This window comes from Tachypleus tridentatus, chromosome 7 (genome assembly GCF_004210375.1).
Source record: "Tachypleus tridentatus isolate NWPU-2018 chromosome 7, ASM421037v1, whole genome shotgun sequence".
NCBI classification, from domain to species: domain Eukaryota; kingdom Metazoa; phylum Arthropoda; class Merostomata; order Xiphosura; family Limulidae; genus Tachypleus; species Tachypleus tridentatus.
In genome coordinates, this window is record NC_134831.1 from 53138386 (window position 1) to 53163606 (window position 25221).

Sequence of the window (25221 nt, forward strand, 5' to 3'; positions counted from 1 at the left end):
GTTTGCTGCCTGTTTTGTGTTTACTATGTCAGTGTCCTGCGAAATATTGTTTGGTTCACAATGCAATTATCGTATACTATATAGGTGTGTAAGTAACATAACAGACAATAATTTCGAATGTGTATTCGTGTTTGTTAATATGCGATATGGTAGTTATTCTCTGATTTATTTGGTATTTGTTAATTATCTTATATTATTTAACTGACTACATGTTCTGTTTTTCACAGTACTTCAGTTGCTAATTAATTGTATAAAATGAGACTGAAATAACAAGGCGTTTATATTTGTGTGATTTATTAGTTAAATAACGTTGAAGTGACACAGGTTTTCACTTGTTTGATGATAAACAATGCAGTCGTTGTTTACTGGGTTTCCTGTTTTCAGTGTTTGTTGTAGAAATGACGTGGCCGTTGCTCATAACATTTGATTTACGGTATAATCATCGCCTACTACGTGTTGCCACCCTGTGGCACAGCATCACGTCGACAGACTTACAGCGCTAGAAACTGTGTTTCGATACTCGTGGTGGGCATAGCATAGATAGCCCGTTGTGTAGCTTTGTGCTTTGGCTCAAACAAACAAACAAAAATGAGTGTTACAGCCAGATGTGGCCTAGTGTTAGCATGTACAGACTGTAAATCCGAGGCTTCATGATTACCGCAAATTCGCGCTTCATACTTTTTGGGGGCATGTGCGCCTTATAATACTGAAGTGATCAATTTCGCGAGGATAATACCCCAGATAACGTTCTTTTGGTGTTTCATTTATATATTTATATTTTCTGTATGTTTCTTCTTTGTATCATGAAACAGTCTTGTATCCGGATATAGAAATGTTCTAGAGAGCCTTTCTACACAAAGATTAAATTTACTAGAACTAGGCTTCGTGTAGCTTTGCACAAAATTCAATACAAACTAAACCAGACGGAGTTACAGTAAAGCATAAAATAATATGTATGAATATAAATATAGACAGACACTTACTAAAACTGACTAAGTTCACAGAGAAAACTATAGAAGAGGTATAAGGGGAAAAATAAATTATATGTATGTATACCGTACCAAAACTCATTCTTGACTGTATGTAGGTAATTCAACATATTTCTTACTAAATCCTCTAAATATTTTGTACATATTGTACAAACACTACGACGGGTTGGTGAGTGTTTTACGTAGATGTAAAGTGAGTCTTTCATCATATAAACGCCTGCTTGTATACATGGGAAGAAAGATTGAGGTGAAACGAACATTAACGAATTAAATGTGTGTAGGTGTTTCTGTCTGGTATAGACTAACATTTCAACACACTGATTAGTTTCTCTTAGTTTCATTTCTTAAGAGCTAGTATTACATGAACTAAGTGTTGGATTTCTTATGTAAGTTTCAATTATTCTTTCCTTGTTGAATTGTAATTACGTTCATTTGACAACGGTATGATAGCTGGTAAAAGTTGGTTTCGTTAAACAGCTTTTGTTCAATTTCAATTTATCTTTTAAGTGCATATATATATCACCTTTAGTCTTTTAGTATAAAAAATAATGTATTTTTCTTATTTTATTTTGAAATCTCAACTTGATTGTTCATGAAATAATGTTATGATATTTTCCAAATTAAACTGCGTTTGTATGAGGAAATATGAACACCAGTCAGTTTATTAAGTATATGAGCTAATTTTATATTAGGTTGTTACAGAGAATAATGGAAAGTAACTTTCAAATTTGAAGCATGTTTACATGATATTTTAGTTATATTATTGCTGTTTTGAAGAGTAGACAAGAATGAATGTGTAGAAAAGTTGTTGTTTTTTTCCATTAAAAACGTTCTTGAGTAGTGGGATGGGAACAGTATAATATTTGTGTATGAAATACACCAGAACTTTCGTTAAAACTGAGTCTCTGTGTCACTTGCGGAAATGAGTCTTCAGAGGAGTCAGTGAGTTCTGCACATAAGTATTTCTTTTTTTTTTTATCCCTTGCGGCGATCAATACAAAAAATAAATACAGGAGAAATAAGCGAGCATATCCTCTTAATTGATAGATAAGATGGACTAAAAATAAAACAGTAATTATGTGACTATTATGAAATATGTGTGTGTGTGTGTGATTGAAAATTTAGAAATAAAGTCCCGTTTGATAAACGTCTGGTCAAAGTTATCCAAGAAAAATAATATATTTGGCGTTAGTTTCAACTACTTTTCGTATGGTATTTTCAAGCTGTTGTGCGGTATATATACATATATTTGTTTGAATTGTTTTGTACATGATACGTGTGGGAGTCTTGGGATACTTGTTTGGTGTAAAAATATATATTTTTAAGTCAACCATTTCGCTCATCTTTTGTATGACCTATACCTAATCATATCACTCCATATCCGATTCTTCCTTCGCATACTTTAGTTTGAAAATGTAGATAAAAAATGTCTTCATTAATTTTATCTTTTTCTACAAAACTAGTAATCAAGTATCTTACCATCCATATCCATCCTTTAGTTTGTGGTGTTAAAACTGTAATTCCAATCGTATCCTGTCTACTTCTGACTTTCCTTTGATGCGAAACTACCGGCATATCAGGCCCGGCATAGGCAGGTGGTTAAGGCACTCGACTCGTAATCCGAGAGTCGCGCGTTCGAATCCCCGTCACATCAAACATATTCGCCCTTTGTCTGTGAATGAATATAAATAGCTTCGTGTAGCTTTGTGCGAAATTTAAAACAAATCAAAAACCAACCGCTAGCCTTCCCTAATTTAGTAGTGTAAGACTAGAGGGAAGACAGCTAGTCATCACCACCCACCGCTACCTCTTAGACTACTGTTTCACCAACAAATAGTTGGATTCATTGACACATTATAACGCCCCCACGGCTGAAAGGGCGAGCATATTTGGTGCGACGGTGATTCGAACTTGCGACCCTCAGTTTACGAATCGAACGTCTTAACCTGGCCATGCCGGGCTACTTGCTTGAAAGTCCTAAAATTAATATTTCAAACTATAACAATTTTAAGGTGAAGTTAGTAATGAATAGTATATGTTCAACATAGTTATGTCCAGTAAAACGTTGAACGTATTTAAAAATTGTTGTTTTAAGATAAGGCTACATAATGGACTATCTACACTCTCTCAATCCAGCCATTCTTAATAGTAGAGAATGTGATACCCAGAAGACTACCATATTTCATTTCTTTTTAGCTTAAAAAGTAAGCGTTTTACCGAAAATTTCGAAAAGTTCCAAATATGCATGCTTTAATTTCATGGACACTCAACGTTTTGTTCGAGAGCATTCTCTAAAACACAAACCGAAACTCTGTACAGAGTTTCAAATCAGTTTCGTTCCGTTGGGTTCCTGAAGCTATTGTGGTTAATTCTCAGAACTGAAAAATTATATTTAGAAATACAACAGAGATTGATAATTGAGTTAGCAAATTTGTCTGTACAGTTTCTTACTTTTGTTTTGTGAATACTGAATTTGATTTCAGCAAAGTATTAAAAGAGGAAAAGAGTTAAGTACGAAAGATCAGCAAGAGGAATTGTTGTGCTAGCGTCTGTTGCAATCCTGTAAATTTACAACTCTCCGTTAATGGTTAACTAAAGAAACATATAAAACGTATAGTCGAAGAAATAAATCGCTTTTTTAACAACGACCGAATTATATTTAACGAATAATCCAAAAAAGAATCCAGCCAATAACAGAACTCGTTATAACTGCCTTGTTATATTTAAATCGTTGTTCAGACGAGTAGACGAGTTCATGATAAATTGTGAAACTGAACTCATATTTAAAGGAATTCCCAGCGGCCTATTTAGGGTACATAGTGAGACAGTTTTTAAAATCAGTGGCTTTTATACATACACATAAACTACATATATTTGACCTTTCATTTTCCTATAACAACAAACAGCATTCAAATATTTCGGCCCGTTTGTCCACAAAAAGGTTCTGAAAATGCCTAGTAAATCTGTACAAGACGCAAATTGGTGTTGTTTTACAACAAAAATAATTTTATTTTTAACTTCACGCACACCATTAATTTTGTTTGCATTAGACTACTAAAGAGAAATTATTTGAAATTAATTTTAACCATTTTTGCAAGTATAGAACTCGTACTGAGGTTACGATTTTCAGTTGATCTCCCTGAAACTTGTTTTACTGCAGGTTTTATTGACTAATATTTTCATTATATCATCGTAAAAATTAATAAAAGGATATCAACCATGAGTTGCTTTACTCAACTGTTTGTACGTCATCACTGTATAATGTTTGGTATTAATATGCTCTATTTCAGTGGGTAATGTAAGTACTTTTGTTAACAAACAATAAATGTATTTGTGATGAAACTTTATATAATAGACGACAACAGGCAGTTGCCGTCCATCCTACAATGTTTCATCATGAATACTCTGCCTAAACAATCTGTCAAAGAATAAATATATTTCGCGCACTGTAAGCAAGATAACCATATGACACATCTGAAATGCTAGTTTGTTAAGGTTCTCAGTGACGTCTATCAGTTTCTGTAGCAGAATGACACCATCGGTTACAATTCGTTTTCTTTTATGGACCAGCTAGGTGTATCTGTAGATGTAGAATCTTAGAAAAGGCTATAAGTTGGCTTTCATATGCCAACTTAATGGATCCCTCTCTGTATGCGCTCTCTCATCAACATCACGTTTCTTTCAATCATGTAGTCTCGAATCGTCAACTTTGCTGAATCGAGGCGTACTATACATACTACAAGTAAAGCTTTAGGTTTATCAAACAATTCATTTCTCATCTCCCAGAAATCTCCAACACTTGGTAGCACTGACTCAAATCTTAGCATCTGTTGAAGGGTCTGGCTAAATTCACCTTTTCTAATCACTTAATGTACTTCTGCTTTTACGTGCTATCTATGTGTGATTGCTCTGTTGTATTATTGTATGTACTCTCAGGCAGTTTCACAGGGTTAAATTTATTACTCCTTTCTTCCTTCCTGTGCCAGTAACAAACAGGACTGTGAAATTACTTAACCTAAGAATATAATATAACAAAATAGTGATTTTCTTTGCCGTAAATGCTGTATACTGTATAGAACCACTATGGAACCTATTTCTTCTTGTATGTATTTGAGAGTTATGATTTCTTTCTTCTTTGTAGTTTTGTCATCTTCAGGGGTCAGTTAATAAACTGTTTCTTTACAACCTGCCTTTGAACTTTTATTACAAAGCGATCATTTCTCCAGGTATCACGCATGACCTTTATGAAATACATCTTGTTTTCACCATTTGTGAGGAACTGTTTCTAGTTTGGAGATATTTCTGTATTGCTTACCCATGATGATGAGCTGTTTTTTACGTCCTTTTCCTTTTCTCTCGATTGAGTTCACAGAATCATTTTTTTGTGCATCTATGCTGATCAGCATATCTTATTTCATTGTTATCGTATCAAACATCTTATAGCTAGTCTGAAATTTCAAGGTTCTTATTTCATGAAATAGAATGTTACATTCCCATCATCAGTATTCTTGTTTATTCAGGTAGTAAATTTGCATTTTTCACATTCTGGTAAGTTAATGAAAAATAATGGCTGCTGTAAAATTGTTTGTTTGTTTGTTTGTTTTTGAATTTCACACAAAGCTACTCGAGGGCTATCTGTGCTAGCCGTCCCTAATTTAGCAGTGTAAGACTAGAGGGAAGGTACCTAGTCATCACCACCCACCGCTAACTCTTGGGCTACTCTTTTACCAACGAATAGTGGGATTGACCGTCACATTATAACGCCCCCACGGCTGGGAGGGCGAGCATGTTTGGCGCGACGGGGATTCGAACCCGCGACCCTCAGATTATGAGTCGCACGCCTTAACACGCTTGGCCATGCCGGGCCACGTGAAAATGAATCCATCAGTTGTTCTAATGCTGTAAGGAACAGGGGTGAGCTGGTATCCCCTCAGGTTTTCAAGCTTTACTGGGAAGAGTTATCTTTCAGTGTGCCAAATGCTAGGGTCTAGTGATGATTGTGGTTAATTCAGGACTTCTGAACAAGTGTCAAAGGCTCGTGCAGAAAAATTTGAGCTTTGTAAAATTCTTCTTACCATTTGTGACTACTCTGTAATTACATTGACAAAGAGATTATGTCTACTTTTACAATGTAGCCATCTGATCTCCTTGCTCTGAAGCTGAATTGGAGTAACATCCAAAATTTTAAAGTACTCTGTAATTAGAAGATATGGAAAGCTGCCAGAATTTCCAGAGGGTACGGTAATTATCTTCCACACGCACATGGCATTCTTTACAGCAGCGTTAGTTGTGTCAGATTCATGAGCAAACTTGATCGCCATTTCAGTACTTGTTTCAGAATTGTACACAAGGTAGATCTGGAACTTGTTTTGGTTGTCAAGTTTACAAAATGACAACGTTTGTTTGTAGATGTCTAACTTTTCTCTGATTTAGACTTCAAGTTTTCTTCCCTGTAATCTGAGATAGAGCGCTTCGTATTCTGCAAAGTAAATATGTACAGTTAATATAAGTCACATAGTTTAAGGATGTTTCTGGCCACTTGGGATTTCTCTGTTGATTATTTTGCAAACATTGACAAAGTCTAATATGTTCCTTCGCAAGCTCTTTTTGCTTAAACCTTTCCTTTTCTGGTTAGAGCGCTCGACTCACAATCTAAGGTTTGCGGGTTTGAATCTTCGTCATACCAAACATGCTCGCCCTTTCAGCCGTGGGGGCATTATACTTTGACTGTCAATTCAACTGTTCGTTGGTAAAAAAGTAGCCTAAGAGTTGGCGGTTGGTGATGATGACTAGCTGCTTTCCTTTTAGTGTTAAACTATTAAATTATAAATGACTAACGTAGGTAACGCTCGTGTAGCTTTGCGCGAAATTCAGAACAAACAAACAAATCGTTACTTATGTGATCGTTCTATCTTCGGGAATATTTGCTTACTTTTCACATGGTATTAAAAAGTTCTTTAAAACAGTAATTGTCATCCATCCATCCATTGTAACAATAATATGTTATATGAGAGAACTAAATATGTCTAACTATGTCTGGTGTTGTTCGTGTAAAATAAATGAGCGGTACAATGTTATTTTCCTTTCTGTAAATGGGTCGAGTATTGCCAAATATTTGCATGCAGGACCATGGATCTGAAAGGTTAAATTTGTGTCCCGTTACAACAAAAATTAATATTGATTTCCGAAATTTGTGCCATGAATGTATTCTAAGGGTGAAAGTCAAATTATACCACTCGATCAACAATAGGACTCAAAGAGTTGGTGATAGGTATTATTGAATAGTTACTTTCTATGTAGTCTGTTGGCTCAAATTTGGTGAAATCATATAGTCTTTTGAGTAGCTTTGCACCAACAACCGAAACAAACCAAGTAGATACGTGTTGTAAGTAAATTTTGAAAGTTTTTCTTTTTCTTTAATAAATTTAGTTTTCTTTATTGGCTAATGAAAAAGAAGGAAAAGTTGGATATTACCAGAAGTGTGTTGTTATCACCAGAAAAACAAAATATAAATCAGGTATATGTTACACCAGATATTCGTGTACTGAAAATTTATTTATTTTTTCTGGAAACAAGTTGCATAAATTACCCACGCTATGCTGCGGGATTCATATCCCATCCATCTAACCCATTATGATTCACACACCTCTTTCATTTTCCCCATGTATATCTGTATTTAACCTTTTTGTATCTGTAAGTGCAGTGCCCGTGATATGTGAGTATATATACTACATTTGTTTTCTCTAGGAATATAAACATTGTTCCAGGGGTCCCTATTGGAGCCCGAAAAACAATTTCAATGCCAGGTCCAAGTTCAGAGACCCTGCAAACCTACTTCTAGATCTTCATCATGCTTGGGTGATTTTCCGGGCGTGTGTTATCCTCTTAATAGTTAAGAGCATATAGATAAGTAGGTGATAACCCTAGGCCACCCGGAGTTACTGTTCCAAGTTTGAAGTTGCTAACTTCAAATCTGTGGGAGTAGGTCGCGGACAAACAAATCCACAAACACACAGCGCGAATTAAGATATGTGATTTTAATAGAACAGCAATTTCTAGTGAGAAATTTTGTGTTAACTGAACCTCACGCGAATTTTGAAAATTTGTCACAACAGAAGAACGTTGAAGCCATTTGACAAAATTCATAAGTGATGCTTAAGCAGTTGCATAAATAACGTACAAAAGTAGCTACAACGTAATTTAAGTTTAAAAAAATCTAAAGAAGTGATTAAGATATTCGTAAAGAAAAGAGAAGAAAGTTGGGAACTACCGGTAAATGAAATTATCTTTAAACATTATACTTATCGGCATTCAACTAGTGTATATGTTACAGAGCAGCCACGCTTTGGTGTGTATACTTCGATACTTGTTTCCTCTAAAACTCAATTACTTTGAAAAAGTACGAATGTATTAACATTCATAATTCAGTTCAAATCTTAACTTTAATTCAGAACCACCAGAATGAGCACCAACCATATTTCGGGTATAAAAGGATCAGTTGACATATTCGATCACAGCATCTACTCTTTTAACTTAGGAATCGTTTTTTGGTCTCACTTTTTAATTTATTCACTTTTTTATATATCAAGTAAGATTGTGTGCCGCTTTCATTGTTATTAAATTAAACAATTTACAGTGTTAAAGGTTTTTGTTTATTTCTAAAGAAGATCATTGCGAACGATATTTCTTTCACTACGTTTGTACGTTGGTAACTAAAATTACGACTACACAAAATACAGAGTATAAGTTGATATTAAAAAGACAAAATATTATTGAAATGTTATCAATCTGACATTAAAACACAAATGTTTCATCACGGTTTTAAACCACCATAGGAAAGCTGGAAACATGAATATTGAACCATGTTTATCATTTACTATTTTTTGTTCCATACTCGTTTTCTTTTTACCTTTACTGTTTCGAGTTAAATGTACCAAACAGTTATTTTATGACTCGGAGACATGCACAAGGACCATCTGACTTGTTTCACAATATTCTCGTATTAAGAACTGTCTGAACGCGTGAAATTGTATTGTTTACTTCGAATTTTGGTCAGCACATGTTGGAGTAGAAAAGTTGTATTTTTGAATGCAATAAAATGATTTTTGTTTGGTTCTAGACCTGGATAACATCGTTCCTCAACAACTTCATACGTGAGGTGGATGTTGTTGTTTTTTTATTGTGCCATGTTTTTAAGGCCTCTTATCTCCTCCCGCCAACCTGATTGTAGGACAACTCTTGCTCCCAGTCAGTGATGTCACGCATAAACCAGATCTCGTATTACTTATTAAAGACATAATAACAAACTATTTAGTATTTATTTTCTTTCAGATTTTTTCTTCCAAAATTATTATGTTTATAGAATTCATTTCCATCTGATTGTGGAGCTTTCGCGATCTGTGAATCTGAAGATCTTACGGCTCGAACACGCGATACCTCTGAAATGCTTTTTCAGACATTCCAATGTGGGCGTGCTATAAATAACATTCATACCTGTAGGCGGTGGACGTGGATGACTGTTTGACCTATCTGTGGTTAGAAGCTCTAATTTAGTGACGGTTATTCCTGAATCAAAATACCCGGATGCCTCTGATATTATCTAACGTGCTCAATCCAGTACATTTTATGATAATTATTATTCAATATTTATTACCATGTTTTAGAGCTAAAATGAAGTACAAAAAATAAAATAAACGTTTTCAAGCAGATGTCTGTGCACGAATTGCAACCCAACCACGACTGTCATGTTTGTTTCTCAACGGATGTTGTTATTGGACGGCCTTTGCAAATATCATACCTTAAGAAAAAAGTAAAATATGGATTTGACGGATGTGTTTTGGTTAAACGTTTATTTCCAAAATTATTTGCAGTAAGTAAGAAGCAGGATGAATTGTTAGAAACTGGTCTGTGTTGGATAAATTCCAGTTAGATAGAAGTATAACATATGGATCTCTTAATAAATATTTAAAATAAGTTTTGTCAGTTGCATTGTACCTAACCTTAATTTGTATTTATTTTTAATCCGGAAAGTTGAATGCTTCGAAATTTATTTAACAATAGATATTTTACTTTAAAAATCAAAATGTTGTTGGATTAACACTGTAGTTCAAATATATGAATTCTTAAGTTCTGAAGTCGCAGAATTACATATATTAACCTTCAAATTACCGACTTTTTATATTCGTTGACGGACCTACGTATCATGTTATATTAACAAGTTATTAAATGGTGGTATGTTTTACTTGTTATAATATTTATTATAAGTAACTTACCAAGCAAATGAGTGAAATCACTTATTTTCAATGTAATATACACAAGTGTTGTTTGCATTAGTTGAATCTAATGTTATTATAGAGCCTGTATTTGTCGTAGTTGTGGGCTCGTAAACAATTTAGTGCATTAATAGGATTGTTCTACAAAAGTCGATATTTTTTGGACTTCTGTAATTTTACAGCTAATATATGTATGTTTTAATTTTTTTAACTCTTGAAGTTTACCCGTTTAATCTGAATTATGTAGATAACTTATTGCTCATGTATTCAATTAAATATTCTTAGTAATATTTGCCCTGATGTCATACATACTACTTTGCTCATTTTGTTAGACGTAAATCATTTCACGTAGGTTAAGAATTGACCAATGTTATATATTTAAGGTACCTTACCTCGTTTTCTTTTCGCTTTACAGACTATGTAACTTTGCATCATCAGAACCTTTTTGTCAACAGAGTAAACACGAACTGCTTGTTCAGTGTACGGTGTTAATCTATTAGTCCTCTCCTTTGTGACTTGATATCTTTTGACATTTACAAAAGGATTTTTTGTCATATTCAGGTAGTTTTGTTGTTTTTTTCAGTTCTTTCCTTAGAAAACATTTGATGTATTTTTTCTTCATCTTCCGTCCGGAAGACAGGAAGTAACATAAAATGATTAATAAAGACTATAATGAAGATAAGAAAAAATACGTCAAATGTAAGTAGTTGAATAATATATTCACTATGACGGCTTTGACCCTAGCTTTGTACTTTTGACCGAAAGTACTGGATTTCTGAGCCTGTTGACATGCATTTAAAGGAATTTGTGGTTTTATCTGTAGATAACCGAATGCTAAATTTAATATAAAGCTAACATAATTGTTAGCAAGTACAATAAACACACGTGGGACTTTTGTGATTTTGAACACATACGAGAAGAAAAAAAAGGAAGTGAATATGAAACTGAAAAAGTATGAATGAATTCAGTGTTAAATTTTGGACAATAAAATTAGCTTTATTAAAAACAGCCTAACTCTAAAATAGACTACAGGTTTCGACAACGCTCTGCGTCTCCATCATTAGGAGGGAGAGTTAGAATCAAATACTTCTATACGTACGCATGCGCGCACACACACACACATATATATACACATCATTTTACGTAAACTTGCATTACACCATCAGCACCATTTGTGCTATGAAAACGATTCCACCTAACCTTTCTTCAATGTTCGCGATAGCACTAACGGTGTAATATATAGTTATATTAATGAAAGTAGATGTAGTACATGAGTCAGTATCTGATTATGACTTTTTTTCTTGATGATAGCAGTTTAGAATGTTCCTTAAAGAAGTAATGATTTTAAGTCTGTGCCTTGTTTTAGCAAAGCTAATTTTATTGTGCAACAATTTAGCAATGTGTGTTCGTTTTTAATATTTTATTTGTTCACAAGTGAGGTTAATTTTATCAGGCTGCTTCAAACCAACTTAACAATACATTAATTTAAAATCAGTGCTAATTAAAAACATACGTATTTAGTTTTTTTTGACTGAATTTAAAGAAATTGTTTTATTCGGTGTCATTACAGGACATTGAGTTCAGATGAGCCAACAAATTTTTCCAGGGGCAATAAGAAGTTTTGTACTTTGATGGCAGTATAAGAAATAGTTATTAACTAATCTCAAATTACTTTTCAAGTTTAGTTGAGAAAATAAATATATACAATATAATGAAATTATTACACTCTGGCGATGCTTCTGGGGAACATTATTGCCGTACAAGACCCTTGAAGTGTTATAATGGCTAATAAACATAATAACCTGATTTTTATTTATTTATTTTTTCATGCTAGCTGGGGGTTGGGGCGATTTTAGCTGAGATAATGAGCGGGCACACACTCTTTTTATATATACTGTTATCATATAGGTGAAATACAATTTCTGTTTAAAAGTTTTTATTTTTCAAAAGTTGCACTCGCAAAATGTCAAGTAAAAATTCATTTGTATTGTACAAAACTCTGTATTCGTCTGTTTGTTTATACTTGAACTCGTGTGAGAACTTAAAAGGCAGTGACCTTGTTACAGGTGTACATTATTCCCTGCGGGGATCAAAAGATAATTATAAAATCTGGATTGGTATCAGCTTACATGACAGTTTTTATTTTGTTTTGCTCTTTTCGCGGTACACAGATCCAACAGATTTTTTTAACGTCATATCAGAGCTTCACTTCGCTGCTTTTTTTTTTTTTTCTCTCTCTCTCTCTCTCTCTCTGTCTGTTGCAGTAGTTCGTCAACTTGTCTTCGTTGATCGCTGTTCCCAGATATTAAATTATAGGCTTAACAAGTTTGGTTGAGTGTTAGCGTGTCTTAGCGATATTACTTCGATATTGGCGCATGGCTGCTGCTACTTTTTCTTCTGCTTCTACCTTTTTGCTTTTCGTAGTTTATTATCGAAATAGCTATCTTAATTAAATATATATATAAGGTTCTATTTTACCTTTTACAATAACATCTCAAGAAACACTAAAAGTACAAAAAAGGAAAACAATGAAAGATAAAACAAAGTATGAAATCTACGTATGAAATGAAATTTTGACCGAGAAGCATATACGTAAAGCATCAAAATCGAATCTGTGTAAGCATTTTTCTGTCAGCTTCCTGTAATCTGATCGGTAGATAGAGAAGACAAGTCACGTGAATGCACTTCATATTTTTTAATCAAAAGTATTCATTGTGTTTCGTGAGTAGCGTCGCAGAGTTAAGGGTTATAAATCATTCTTTGTAGTTATTTCACTTTTTTTTTAATATTATTTTTACACACTCTACCTACATAATGTTAAGAATCTTGTATTTGTTCTCCAATGCAGAAATCAGCACGTTGGGAATCGGGCCATTACCATTTCAATCTTCTCAGGGAATTTTAAGAGACTAGATAAGTTACAACTCTTTCTGTAGGTAGGCAGTGCGGCCCCCCTTGCGTTACTTAATTACCTTAACCGTGACCCGTTTCACAAGTGTGAGTCACGGAGTTCGTTGAGCAACCATCGTTCTGTACTGTTATGTCCCTTTTGTCATATGAACACGAAACCCCTGCCGAATTGTTAAGGGTGAAGGTGACACGTAGCTGACTCGTTCTCTAGACAAATTCTCACGTTTGTGATATATATGATACTAGTTTACTCAAAATTTATAACCTGTACTGTTGTACCGAAGCAGAATGGGAGAACGAAAACCACTGGAATAAACTGAAAAAAAAAGTAAAAAAACAACTCACCTTATCTTAATTATTTGAATTTTGCTTCATATTTTTTACAACCAAATTTACACCTGTGAATCTGTTTTGATGATTTTTCCATTTCACCTTGTCCTATACCAACATTATAGTCGTACATTTATGGTGTTAAAATAATTAAGAAAGCTTAATCAGTATAATCTTAAAATTTTGCCCATATCTACCATGAACGTATCTTGCATACAACAGACTCTAATGTAAAGGTTATCAAACATTTTGTTATATTTTCATATATATTAACAACAGTTTAAATTTTAATTCATTTTATGCAGAATCACCAAATAGTGGCACCAAGTAGAAAGTATAAAAATGTATATAATTTGTTACAAAATGTTTACTCAGAAGTAAAAAAAATTATCTTTGTCTTTAGAAGTACCTTCTTGTGAAAGCCAACAAATCATGTTTTGTCATTTTACGTCTGTAACAGTTTATATGAATGTTAAAGTACCTTTTTGCAAGTGTTTTTGTCACTGTATTTAATTTGTATCTTTTTTGTTGTTGTTTTTTAAACCTCTTCATCTGCAATGTAACCTTTTCTTAAATATAAAAATGTTAAAATAATGCTATTTTATTTATTTAATGTGACTATTTAATTTTGAAATTATTCCTTTCAATTTATTATTAAATAGTTATACATTATTTGTGTATTATTCATTCTCAGTGACTTTTGTTGTGGGAATTTGTAAAAAATGTGTGTATTACATAGATTATTTTGAAATGTATATATACTCTTCAAAACAAGAAATGCAAGAGGGATATTTTTGTTATTTTAAAGAGAAATATATGTAATAACGTTACAAGCTCAGAGTATGTGATGTTACACATGTTAAGGCACTGATTGTCAGACCCAAATGACAATAAAAGTTGTGCACTTTGAAAACGGAGGAAAACATTGTATTTTTCGCCAAAACGCATGCGTGTCTAATAAATTTGTTTGAGAGATCTGCATGTTCTGCAAGTGCAACATGTGCAAAATCCCTATAAAAGTGACGGGTTCTCGGTTTCCATAGCTCAGTGTTAAGCCACCAACACGCAATACAGTTAGGCCAAGACTGACTGAAGCACAACGCAACAACGCCATTGGTCGCTTGGAAGTAAGCGAATTTCGATCAGATGTTGCCAGAGCTGTGAATGTCCACCCAAGCACCATCACAAGGCTATGGAATCGTCACCAACAGCATGGATCAACTCGTGACCGTCCACGATCTGGCAGACCTCGTGTGATCACGCCCGCAGAAGATTGCAACATCCGGTTACGTCACCTTCGGGATAAGACCACCACTGCGATGTCAACTGCCTCAACCATACCAGGGCTGCGTAGGATTTCCGATTAGGCCGTACGCAACCGTCTACGAGATTCTTAGGCCCCATGTGCAACCCATCATGGTGAACGTCAACGACGTTTTTCAACATGACAACGCCCGTCCTCACACAGCCCGACTCACCACTGTCTTCTTGAGACACCACAACATCAACGTTCTTCCCTGGCCCTCCAGATCACCAGATTTAAACCCCATGGAACATATTTGGGACGAGTTGGACCGTCTGCGACAGCGACAACCTCAACCGCAGACTCTACCTCAGCTTGCAGCAGCTTTGCAGGCTGAGTGGACAGCCATTCTACAGGTTGTGATTCATCATCTCATCGCTTCCATGGGCAGGAGATGCCAAGCAGTTATTGATGCTCACGGGACATACTCGTTATTGATGTTGAGTGACGTTAAACCTCACCTAGTGAGCATGGACTTCGCTTTTGCAGACTTTGGATATTCAGCAGGGAATGTGCAAAGTTTCACACATGTCATACAGAACTACCCGGAATAAACTTATTAACAATTTGTCTCATATTTTGCCTTTTGCATTTCTTTTTTTGAAGAGTATATATTTTAATATATTGTAACCATTTTATATTTTATATATAAACATAGAAAAAGGTTTTGGTTTGATAGAAATGCACTAAAGAAGAAAATTAGTTTAAAAACCTAATTTGGAGTTTTTGTTATATTTGATAGCCTTTACAAGTACTTAGTGACTGAACCTGTGACATTGGTATTTTTCTAATCAGATATGAAGAATCAGTATTTCAAGCACTCAAAAATATGCATTGTACATTAGAAGTGAAACCAGAAAAATATTGTAATATTTCCCATAAAATGTACAACAGTAGGATTGGGAGCTCTGTAAATATCCTTTTTATACATTTTCATTATATCATTTACTGAGTTTTAAAGTGGAGCAATGTAGTAATTTGATATTTGACTAAAGTTACCATATGATGGCACATTGAATTGCACGTGATTTGTTTTTTTATTCATCAGAAGTACAACTTTTTTTTTATAAAACATAAAAGACTTAATAAAATGCTTTCAAGTATATGCTATAAGTGTGCTATTTTGCACTTGTATCTTAGTGAGTTATGAAAATGGCTGACAATATAAACTGCATATAAAGCACTTTATTAGTAAACACAAAAAGATTTTCATCAGCAGTTTTTACATTCCAAATATTTATTACTATAGTTTTTAAACACAGTATGTAAAACTATATAAATGGGTTAGTAAAATGTGTTACTTTTTTATTTATATAAATGACATATTGTTAACGTGTATGAAGTAGTTAGAAAAAACATAAAACAGTGGTAGTGGGTTAACAAAGTACCTCAGTATGTTACAGTACTCATTTTTGGTCATCTCTTTGGAGGAAATCAAATTCTATAAAACATTGGGACTGGGATACACATAAGTATTGACATTCAACAGGGGAGTAAAAAAATTTAAAAAAAACCTTGATTCTCTCAATTTTAACAATGACAACTTTTTCAGAGGGAAAAAGTTTTATTAGCTTGGTAGTTTGAGTTGCTAAGAACAATATGTCAACTAGCAGTAAATGCCTAACCTTGTATTAGTTCGTGTTTAGTTTCCATCATCTGTTGAGAGCTCACAGTTAAATGTCATTGTTCTTTAACATCATTTTTATTCATTTAAGTTAGTATTCATGTTATGATTCACAGAAGATTAACTAGAAGACATACAAAATTTTATGCTATTTTTTAAGCATTTATTTAGGAAATACACCTCACAAAATTTAAAAGGCTAAAATGAATATTACACAGTTTAAAGTTTTCTCAGCTATAAATTTTAAAAATTGATGAAGATTAGATATAAAAGTAATAAAGACACCAATAATGCATTATTCTCTTTCTCTTTTTAGGTTGAATACGGTCTGGAGGCAACAAAGAAGTGGGTTAGGACATCTTCTCTTCGAAGACACCTGGGAAGAAAGCAGAGTGTTCGAAGAAAGACTCATGAGGTATATCAACAATAGCAGCTTATAAACACTTGGAGAATAAATCATACTGCCTACAAAATTAAATATGTTTGTTCTGTCCATGAAAGCTTTTATTTTGTTTTTCAAACTTGTCTGCTTTTTGGTTTTTTTTCAGTCCTTATTAATTAATATTAATTAATCATAAGAAGATATCTACAAGACCAGAAGTTATAACTAGCCCACTAAATTAGTACTTTTATTGTTAATGATATTTTACACTGTGATAAATTTCTTAAGTCAATTTTGAAGCCTCATCTATCAAGAACACAATAAAATATGTTCCTGTAAAACTGTGGGAAAGAAGGTCTGGACTACTATTGGTACTATTAAATAAATTTTATTATACCCTTAAATTTGTAAAACCTTTCACATACTAGTACCTCAAAATATGGTTTGTTACATAACATTGTTTTTTTGTTATAAAATGATCTTTAAAATTAACTAATTCATTGTACTATGCTTATAACAACAGATTAGATCTTGATATAAGGTGCACATGTATATACAGTTCATATAATAACAGACTTCCCATTCGATTCTTTTTAAACACACAATTGATATTGCTATACATGTTCTTATCAGTTTCTCAAAATATGAAATACATGCTGCCTTTCATTTAACCTAAATTTATATTGAAAAATTTAACTTGTTAACACTTCATTTTTTTTAGTTACTATTTTAGGGCTATTGATTCACATTCCTCTAGTAATTTTAAATTTCTAATAGTTCAGACACTCATAACTACTTATAGGTTTTATAAAAAAAAATTGAGTTCTGAGATTTCTATGAAAACATAAAAGCTTTGAACTTTTCTTTTCATGGAAGTTGAAATTTTATAGGTTTATATTTGATGGTGCATGCTCTGTGGAGTAATATGTCATTGGTTTTATAAAATATGTAAATCAGAAATTCCTTGAATTCCATATTATCACAAGGTTTATACAGTTTATTGAATTCTGGAAGTTAAAAAACAATAAAATATGTTTTGAAAACCTTTGAACTCAGGAAATTTTTATGAATCCTAGTTTGGTCATTGAATATGGATGGAAAACCAAATAGGTTTGAGCTTACTACCAAAGTTGTGTGCAGTTGCTGACTTCTAATTCACCATGTGTCTAATGTCCCTGAGCAGTCATGTTTTCAGAAGAATAAGGAAATCTATACTTTTAAGTTATTTTACATGATAGATGTAGTATTTTGACTTATTAAAATTACAGTGGATTTTATATTGTAATAAGGTGATATAGTGTATTGTTCAGAAATGTATTGTTTTACTGTTAAAGTGATATGGTTAAAATGTTGTGAACAGAATAGTTATCTTTACTGATATATGTGATAGGCAGGGACTGTATCAGATGGGGAGCTAGCTACCAGTAAACACTCCCCAGCAGGAAGTATGCTGTGCTTGAACCAGGCTAGTGACAATTCCATCAAAGGTAGCAGCAGTTGTAGCAACTCAGAGAGAGGAGTAGATGTTGGAAGAGTTGGTGGGTGGGCAGCAGGATTCAACCAGTTACTGGAAGATCCAGCTGGGCTTTATACCTTCACAGTTAGTATAATTTACTAAGTCTGAAATTAAAGAACATGTTTATCATGATAGAAAAATATTAATAAAACTTTAATAATCTCCAAATTCATTTCTATTCTGAATGTACACTTGTGTACACATAATTTGTGATCTTTATCTACATATATATGTGTGTGTATGTGTGTGTGTTAAAATCATTTTTTCTGTTGATCTGTTCCTTATGTACAGCCATAATGCTAAAGTTACAAACTTCAGATTTGGGGTACAGATACAGCTTTGTGCAGGAAATAACATGGGCTATGTGGTTGGAGACTCAAAGGCTGCAAATTGTGGCCAAAGTGACCAACATAGCAATTCTTTGCAACTAGAATGACCAATTAGTCTCAAGTTGAAAAGGACAATTTTATTTTTTTTGGTAATGTGTGATTAACCTTTAAATGGCAGTCATCATCAATTGATACTTCTACCTACAACATTCCCATTTTTCAAGGGTTAAGAGAGTTATTATTTATATTTCTTCTCTCTGTGAGAACGTCTCCTAATCATTCTATTTATAATTAGTTATGTATTAAAGAGACTTAAAAACTTTGTGGAGTTTTCATTTATGTTCTTTTCTTCTCTCTCTCTCTCTCTTTCTTATACACATACATGTCTGCTCTGTAACTCCCCTTCAGTGAAAGAAGCTTTTTCTCAAAATGTGTTCACATACTCTCAACTAAATAGGCTTACTTCAGCCATATTATTTGCTTTGCTTGAGTGTATTCCCAAGGATCAGTTATACAATGACTTTACATAAACCTTTGGTATTGGCAAATTTCATTTATGTTATGTTGTAATGGGAAAAGAATAAATCAATTCTTCATTAAAAGAAGGATTACAAAATTGGAATGTACTGCAAATGACATGATGACACAAAAATGTGGGGAATTTTGTTTTGGAAACTTGAAATGTCATGCAGAGCATATGGAACAATGTACCTCATTCTGCTTTGATTAAAATAACTGTGCTAAATTTTTATTTTTTTGCACATTGTTATTTTTATTGATTTTAATCAATATTTTGTTAATTAAAGAAATCATTTTGTTTTGGGTTTTTTTGCAAAAAATCTTGATTAATATGTTTGAATTAATTAAAGCAATTCAGAATACTTAAAGTCATTTTCATCTGATTAACACTAGGCATTCTTCCCATATAGAATATATAAAGATCACTCCTTTTTTATTTAAGTAGTCACTTAATATTATAATAGCTGCTTGCTTTGATATTTCTCAAAATGCTAGTGTTTTAACTCTAAAATACTTGAAATCTTGTATTGGAAGCAAAGTTTTTTTTGTTTTTTGTTTTGTTTTTTTTTTTTACAAGTTGAATATTCCATGAAATAAACTTAATTTTTTTCAATACAGGAATTTTGGAAAAAAGAATTTAGCCAAGAGAACATGATGTTTTGGATAGCTTGTGAACAGTACAAGAAACTAGGTGATAAGGAGAAGGTAAAATAACACAAGATTGATATGTAAATAGACAAGAAACTTAATGATTAACCCACGAATACATTGGGTCAGAGGTCATGTCATCACATTTGTTTACACATTGAAAATTTTATTGAACATTCATTTCATGAATTTGTGTTATTATGTTTGGTATCAAACTATAGATGATAATTCAATTTTTATATTATACATTATTCAGTTTCTTACTTGAAAAGTAAATATTAAAATAATGCACCTAAATATCAGTTTTTATGAGTTTTTGTGTGTTGAATGCAGAACTGGTTCACATTAGATATTTGTGACATCAAAATACTAAGTCTGTATTTGTGTACAAATTAAAATAAAACCTTTTATCTTTTATCAAGTTATTTATTGAGCTATTAGTATATTTAATGAATCAAGCACAGTGGCCCCAATCACCTCTTTCCATTTTTGAAAGCAGTCCCTTATATGCACTTATTTCTATATATGACATATAAATAACTGATTGAAAACTCATAATTATCCTTTGTGATGTTCTAAGCCACTTTTAAGTATAACAGCTTCATCTGTTTCTTTCAAGACAAACTTTGTGCTGGTGAGTTGAGTTTATAGTCTCCTCAAAATTTCTTATTTTTTAGATACAAATACAGTTTAGTTACTAAATTTGATAAATTATAATGGTATTCTGTGTTATCAAGGAAGTAATTTATGATTTTGTGGCTACTCAACTGTGTATATAAAACCTGAAACAAATTGTTTTAAGTCCTCCACTTGTACAATTTTAAGGTTTAGCAAGCTACAACAAACAGCAACTGAGTACAGTTGTTTTCATTATTTACTGTTTTAGTTTTTAAGAAAAACAAGTTTAAAACATTGTTTGTAAATATTAATAATCTATATACATATATAATGTATAATAATTGAAATGTGACTGTATCTTATAAAATACTAGTCCACTAAAATACAGCCAAGACAAGTCACTTTGTAAAGACTTAAGGCCAGTTTTATATTACTGGATATAGTTACATTAGCCATGTCTTTGTAACTTTTGTATTGTTAGTCAGGCTAAATTGTCAATATATATATATATATATATAAATTTATAATGTAATGAGCTTCAAGTTGTTTAGTTTAAACATTTGTGTTTTTGTGTTATAATTTGTTGTCATTCTAGAATGAAAAGGGCATAATTTATAATTATTTCCTAATTTTATGTGGTGGTTATGAGAATGCTGAAATCAACTGAACCCACACAAAAATTTGTTGATGAAAATATAATAAAATACAAAGTATTTTTTAAGTAAACATTTGGCAAGACTATTCTTTATTATAAGGACTTTGCATGTGAAATTTGAAAATTTTTTGATGCATTGAAGTATTTTTATTCTTAAAATGAAAAACCATTTGAAACCATTAGGTGAAAGTAGTAAAAAAAAAAAAGAGAGAGAGAGAGAAAACATTGCTTAACAAATCTTAAGGCTTAATAAGAAAAAATCTGAATAGTTTGCATGTAAAAGCATTGTAATATTTGCTGATAATCTGCCAAATGTCATGAACATACACTTACTAATTCAAAAGTAATAGAATGAAAATTATAACAAGCACAAAATTGTTATGAGGTTGGTCCCATAGACTGAGCTTGTGCTAAAATGGTTAAAGGGGGATAAAGCAAATCATATTACATGATCAGGTTTGGACCTATGGAAGAAAATTGGTTAACATTTATAATTCTAGTGAAAGGATAAAAAATAAAGTACATGCAATTTGCTATACAAACTGTCAGGCTGTTGCATGTGAAATGTCAGATTTTCATATGCAAATTTGAAACTTGGATTTCAGTGGCTGAAAGTAAAGCATTATTGTAAATTTGTCAGAATAATGTAGTATATTGTCTGCTTCATTTCAAGCTCACTTTATTTTTCTTATTTTAGAAACTAAATTATATTGATTTTTGTTACCATGGATAAAATTTATATTCATGTAATTTTCTTGTATGAGTTCAAGCTTGGTCACAGTGTATAAACAGCAGCTAGTAATATCAATCGTGCATTTGAAGATGGCACAGCTAATGAATACACAACATATTATTAATTTATGAGACTTCACTCTGGTGGCACAAGTCTCGAAAATGAGCCTTGAGGCTGCCCTCAGACAGCCATTAATGAGTAAGAATTGAAGATCTTAGTTGAATCAGATACAACCAAACTGTGAGAGAACTTGCTGACAAATTTAATGTCCATTATTCAACAGTTTCCCAACATCTTTAAGCAATTGGTAAGGTAAAGAAGCTCGATAAATGGTACCTCATGAATTGATTGAAAACCATCAAACAAAATGAGCTGAAATATGTTCTTCATTCCTTACTTGCAATGAAAATGACCCATTTCTCCATAGAATTGTCACTTGTGATAAAAAAATTAATTCTTTACAACAATCAGTAATTATCTGGACTGTGGATTGACTAAAACATGTACTAAAACCAGATCTTCACCCTAAGAAGTCGTGGTCGATGTTTGGTGGTCATCATCAGGTGTGATCCATTATTCATTCTTAAACCCAGGAAAAACAATCACAGCAAAGAACTGTTATTGTGAAGTTAAAATTATACATCAAAAGTTGTGATGAAAACATTCAGCAATAGTCAATAGCAGCGCATCTATACTGCTTCATGACAATGCTCGACTTCATGTCTCGCATATTACTGCCCAAAAACTAAATGAAATTGAGTATGAAACTTTACTACAACTTTTTTTAAACATTTGGACATTTTTTAAAGGAAAAACGTTTGCAAACCAAAGGTCAATTGAAAGTGTCTTCAAAGAATTCCTTGCATCCAGTTCTTTGATGAAGACATTTACAAACTTAAGAATCATTGACAAAAGTGTATTGAGTCTAAAGGAGCTTATTTTGATAAAATAAATTAAACAACAAAAAGATATACTTGTTTCACATTTTCCTTTAAAAATCTGACATTTCATATGCAACAGTCTGATAAATTGTATAAATCTTTAAACTTGTATATATATATTTGTTGAAAAATTCAACAAATGTAGAAAAAAAACAAATAACATTTCTACTGATCAAAATTATATTTGTTTAAATTATGGCTCCACAGGAAAAAAGTACTTATGATTGCCTATGTGATTTACACATAATAGTAGTCAAAGTATTAAACAAAAATTTGGTTTGTAACTTGATCCAATACTATATTTTAGCCATAAAAGTTCTGGACTATTGAGATTTTTGAAATAATGCTCTAGAAATTAGTTTTATATTCGTGTTAATGCCACTAAGATTAAAATAAAGAATTACAAAAAACAGAGTTTGACTGTGTGCTTGACTTGTCATGGTTTGTACACAACTTAAACACAAAATGCAGTGCATTGTTTTTGTTGCTCAGAAATCTTACCAGCAAAGCATAGTTGCAGTTCTTTGTTTTTATGAAAAGAAATCTAAAACTTTAATAGCTGTCATGGACTGGAAATTTTTATCCTATCATAGTTAAAGGAATTGTGCAAGCAGTAACATAAAATGTTTGAAAAGTATAACATGTTATCCTGCCAATAGAAAAGCAAGTTTAATTTTTCAAAGTAATTTTCAGTTAAGTTATTTATTTATTTACCACCAGTTTAGTTAATTAGTGAATGTCAAAATAATTACTACTGTATAAATTATCAGTGTATGATTGACTATAGCATTGTCACTTGAAAATTTGTTTACATTTTCTGTGAATTCAAGAAATTGATGTAACACTTAAAATACAAGAAGTGTTGTAATACTGTCTTTTTTTTTTTTTTTGACAAGATGAAACAGATGGCCAAGGACATCTTCAACAAGCACATGTGTGTTGGTGCATTGGAGCCTGTCAATGTTGACAGCGAGGCAAGACAAGTAACAGCTGATGGATTAGAACAACCAACATCTAACCTTTTTGTTGCTGCTCAGAAACAGGTGATCATTAATTATTCATGAAAAGAAGGTATTTATTTAATGTGTAAATCAATGTTACAAGTACTGTTATACCAAAAAGTGAATATAAGTCTAGATAGCATGCATAATAGATAAGGGCACAATCAGATTAGTGAGTGTCATTATAATGGAACATATCAAAAATGGAAATATTATTATTACTATGTGAAGTTTTATGATAGATGAGTGATTTTTATGGTGTAAGCATATCTTAGGGTGTGAAGGGAATACACATATAATTTGAACTGTGTGAAGTAATAAAATAATTTAATCACACATTGAAGAATGTAATACTAAAGTGTAGATGTTGACATGAATGATTATTTTATTCATTCATATGCATTTTCATATAAGTACATACTTAAAGAAACTGAAAGTTTCAGGTTAACAGTTTCCTTAAAAACAAAAGTGATATAGTCATTGAAGAATTAAATGTGATTGTTTGGCATTAAAAAATTATGAGCTGGGATTTAAGATACACACATACAAACATTTGTAAAAAATGGTAAAGAAGAAAAGCAATTCTGACAGTGTTTCTGTTAGATATTATTCTTTTATTTTCCACATCATTTTCAGCCAACTGTATTCTCTGATATCATTATCTGTAGCAGCTATTTTCCTTCTTTATTTCTTTTGTAGATATTTAATCTGATGAAGTTTGACTGTTATCAGAGGTTTCTCAAGTCACAATTGTTCAAAGAGTGCATGATGTGTGAGATGCAAGGACGGCCTCTACTATATGAAGGACAAGCTGATTCTCTGTTTGCTGAATTTGGTATTAGTGATGACAAGGGAAATTGTAAAGAAAAGAGTAAAGAGGATGCAGAGGAGAGGAGAAAGAAGTATCTTTTACCTTGGCATAAAAGTGAGAACGTTTAAAGCGTGTGTTTATACACATGTTTATATATGCATGTAAATAACTAATACTAGTTATGTTAATTATTAGTTATGATGTAAACATTACAGTAGAATTTTCTTTGTTGTTTGTAGTTGTCATGACAAATAATGCCTATGGTAAAAGCACTCAAATGCTGCAGACAATAACAGGCAGTAGAAGTTGAGCTATTACCAACTCGGACTGACACTGGCAATTCTACTGTAATGCTTTAATTATATTAAAATATTGGCCATTTATTTAGATTACTGTGATTGAATTTAAGAAATTGTTAGAAAATGTCTTTGGTGCATTTTTTAAAACTTTAGTTTCTGAACATTTGTACAAATAACATTTAATTGACTATGTATATCTGTTAAATGTCCAAAAGCAATGTGAGAGATATCTACTGAATATCATAACTAAACTAGCATGTATTTTATATTTATGTTTGGTTGAACCAGAAATTATGAATATTAAAAATAGTATTTTTGCTGTAGTGTTCTTTACTGCAAAC

The 25221-nt window shown here is 32.3% G+C and overlaps 1 protein-coding gene across 1 annotated transcript in view; it reads left to right on the forward strand.

Annotated features, from left to right (window-relative positions):
• The window catches only part of LOC143255665 (regulator of G-protein signaling loco-like), a 102401-nt gene that overhangs the window by 59528 nt on the left and 17652 nt on the right, over positions 1 to 25221 (forward strand). Inside the window, 5 exon segments of the mRNA XM_076511700.1 lie at positions 16745 to 16843; positions 18201 to 18410; positions 19793 to 19879; positions 23666 to 23812; positions 24470 to 24695. Of these exon segments, the coding sequence (XP_076367815.1) occupies positions 16745 to 16843; positions 18201 to 18410; positions 19793 to 19879; positions 23666 to 23812; positions 24470 to 24695 (769 nt within the window).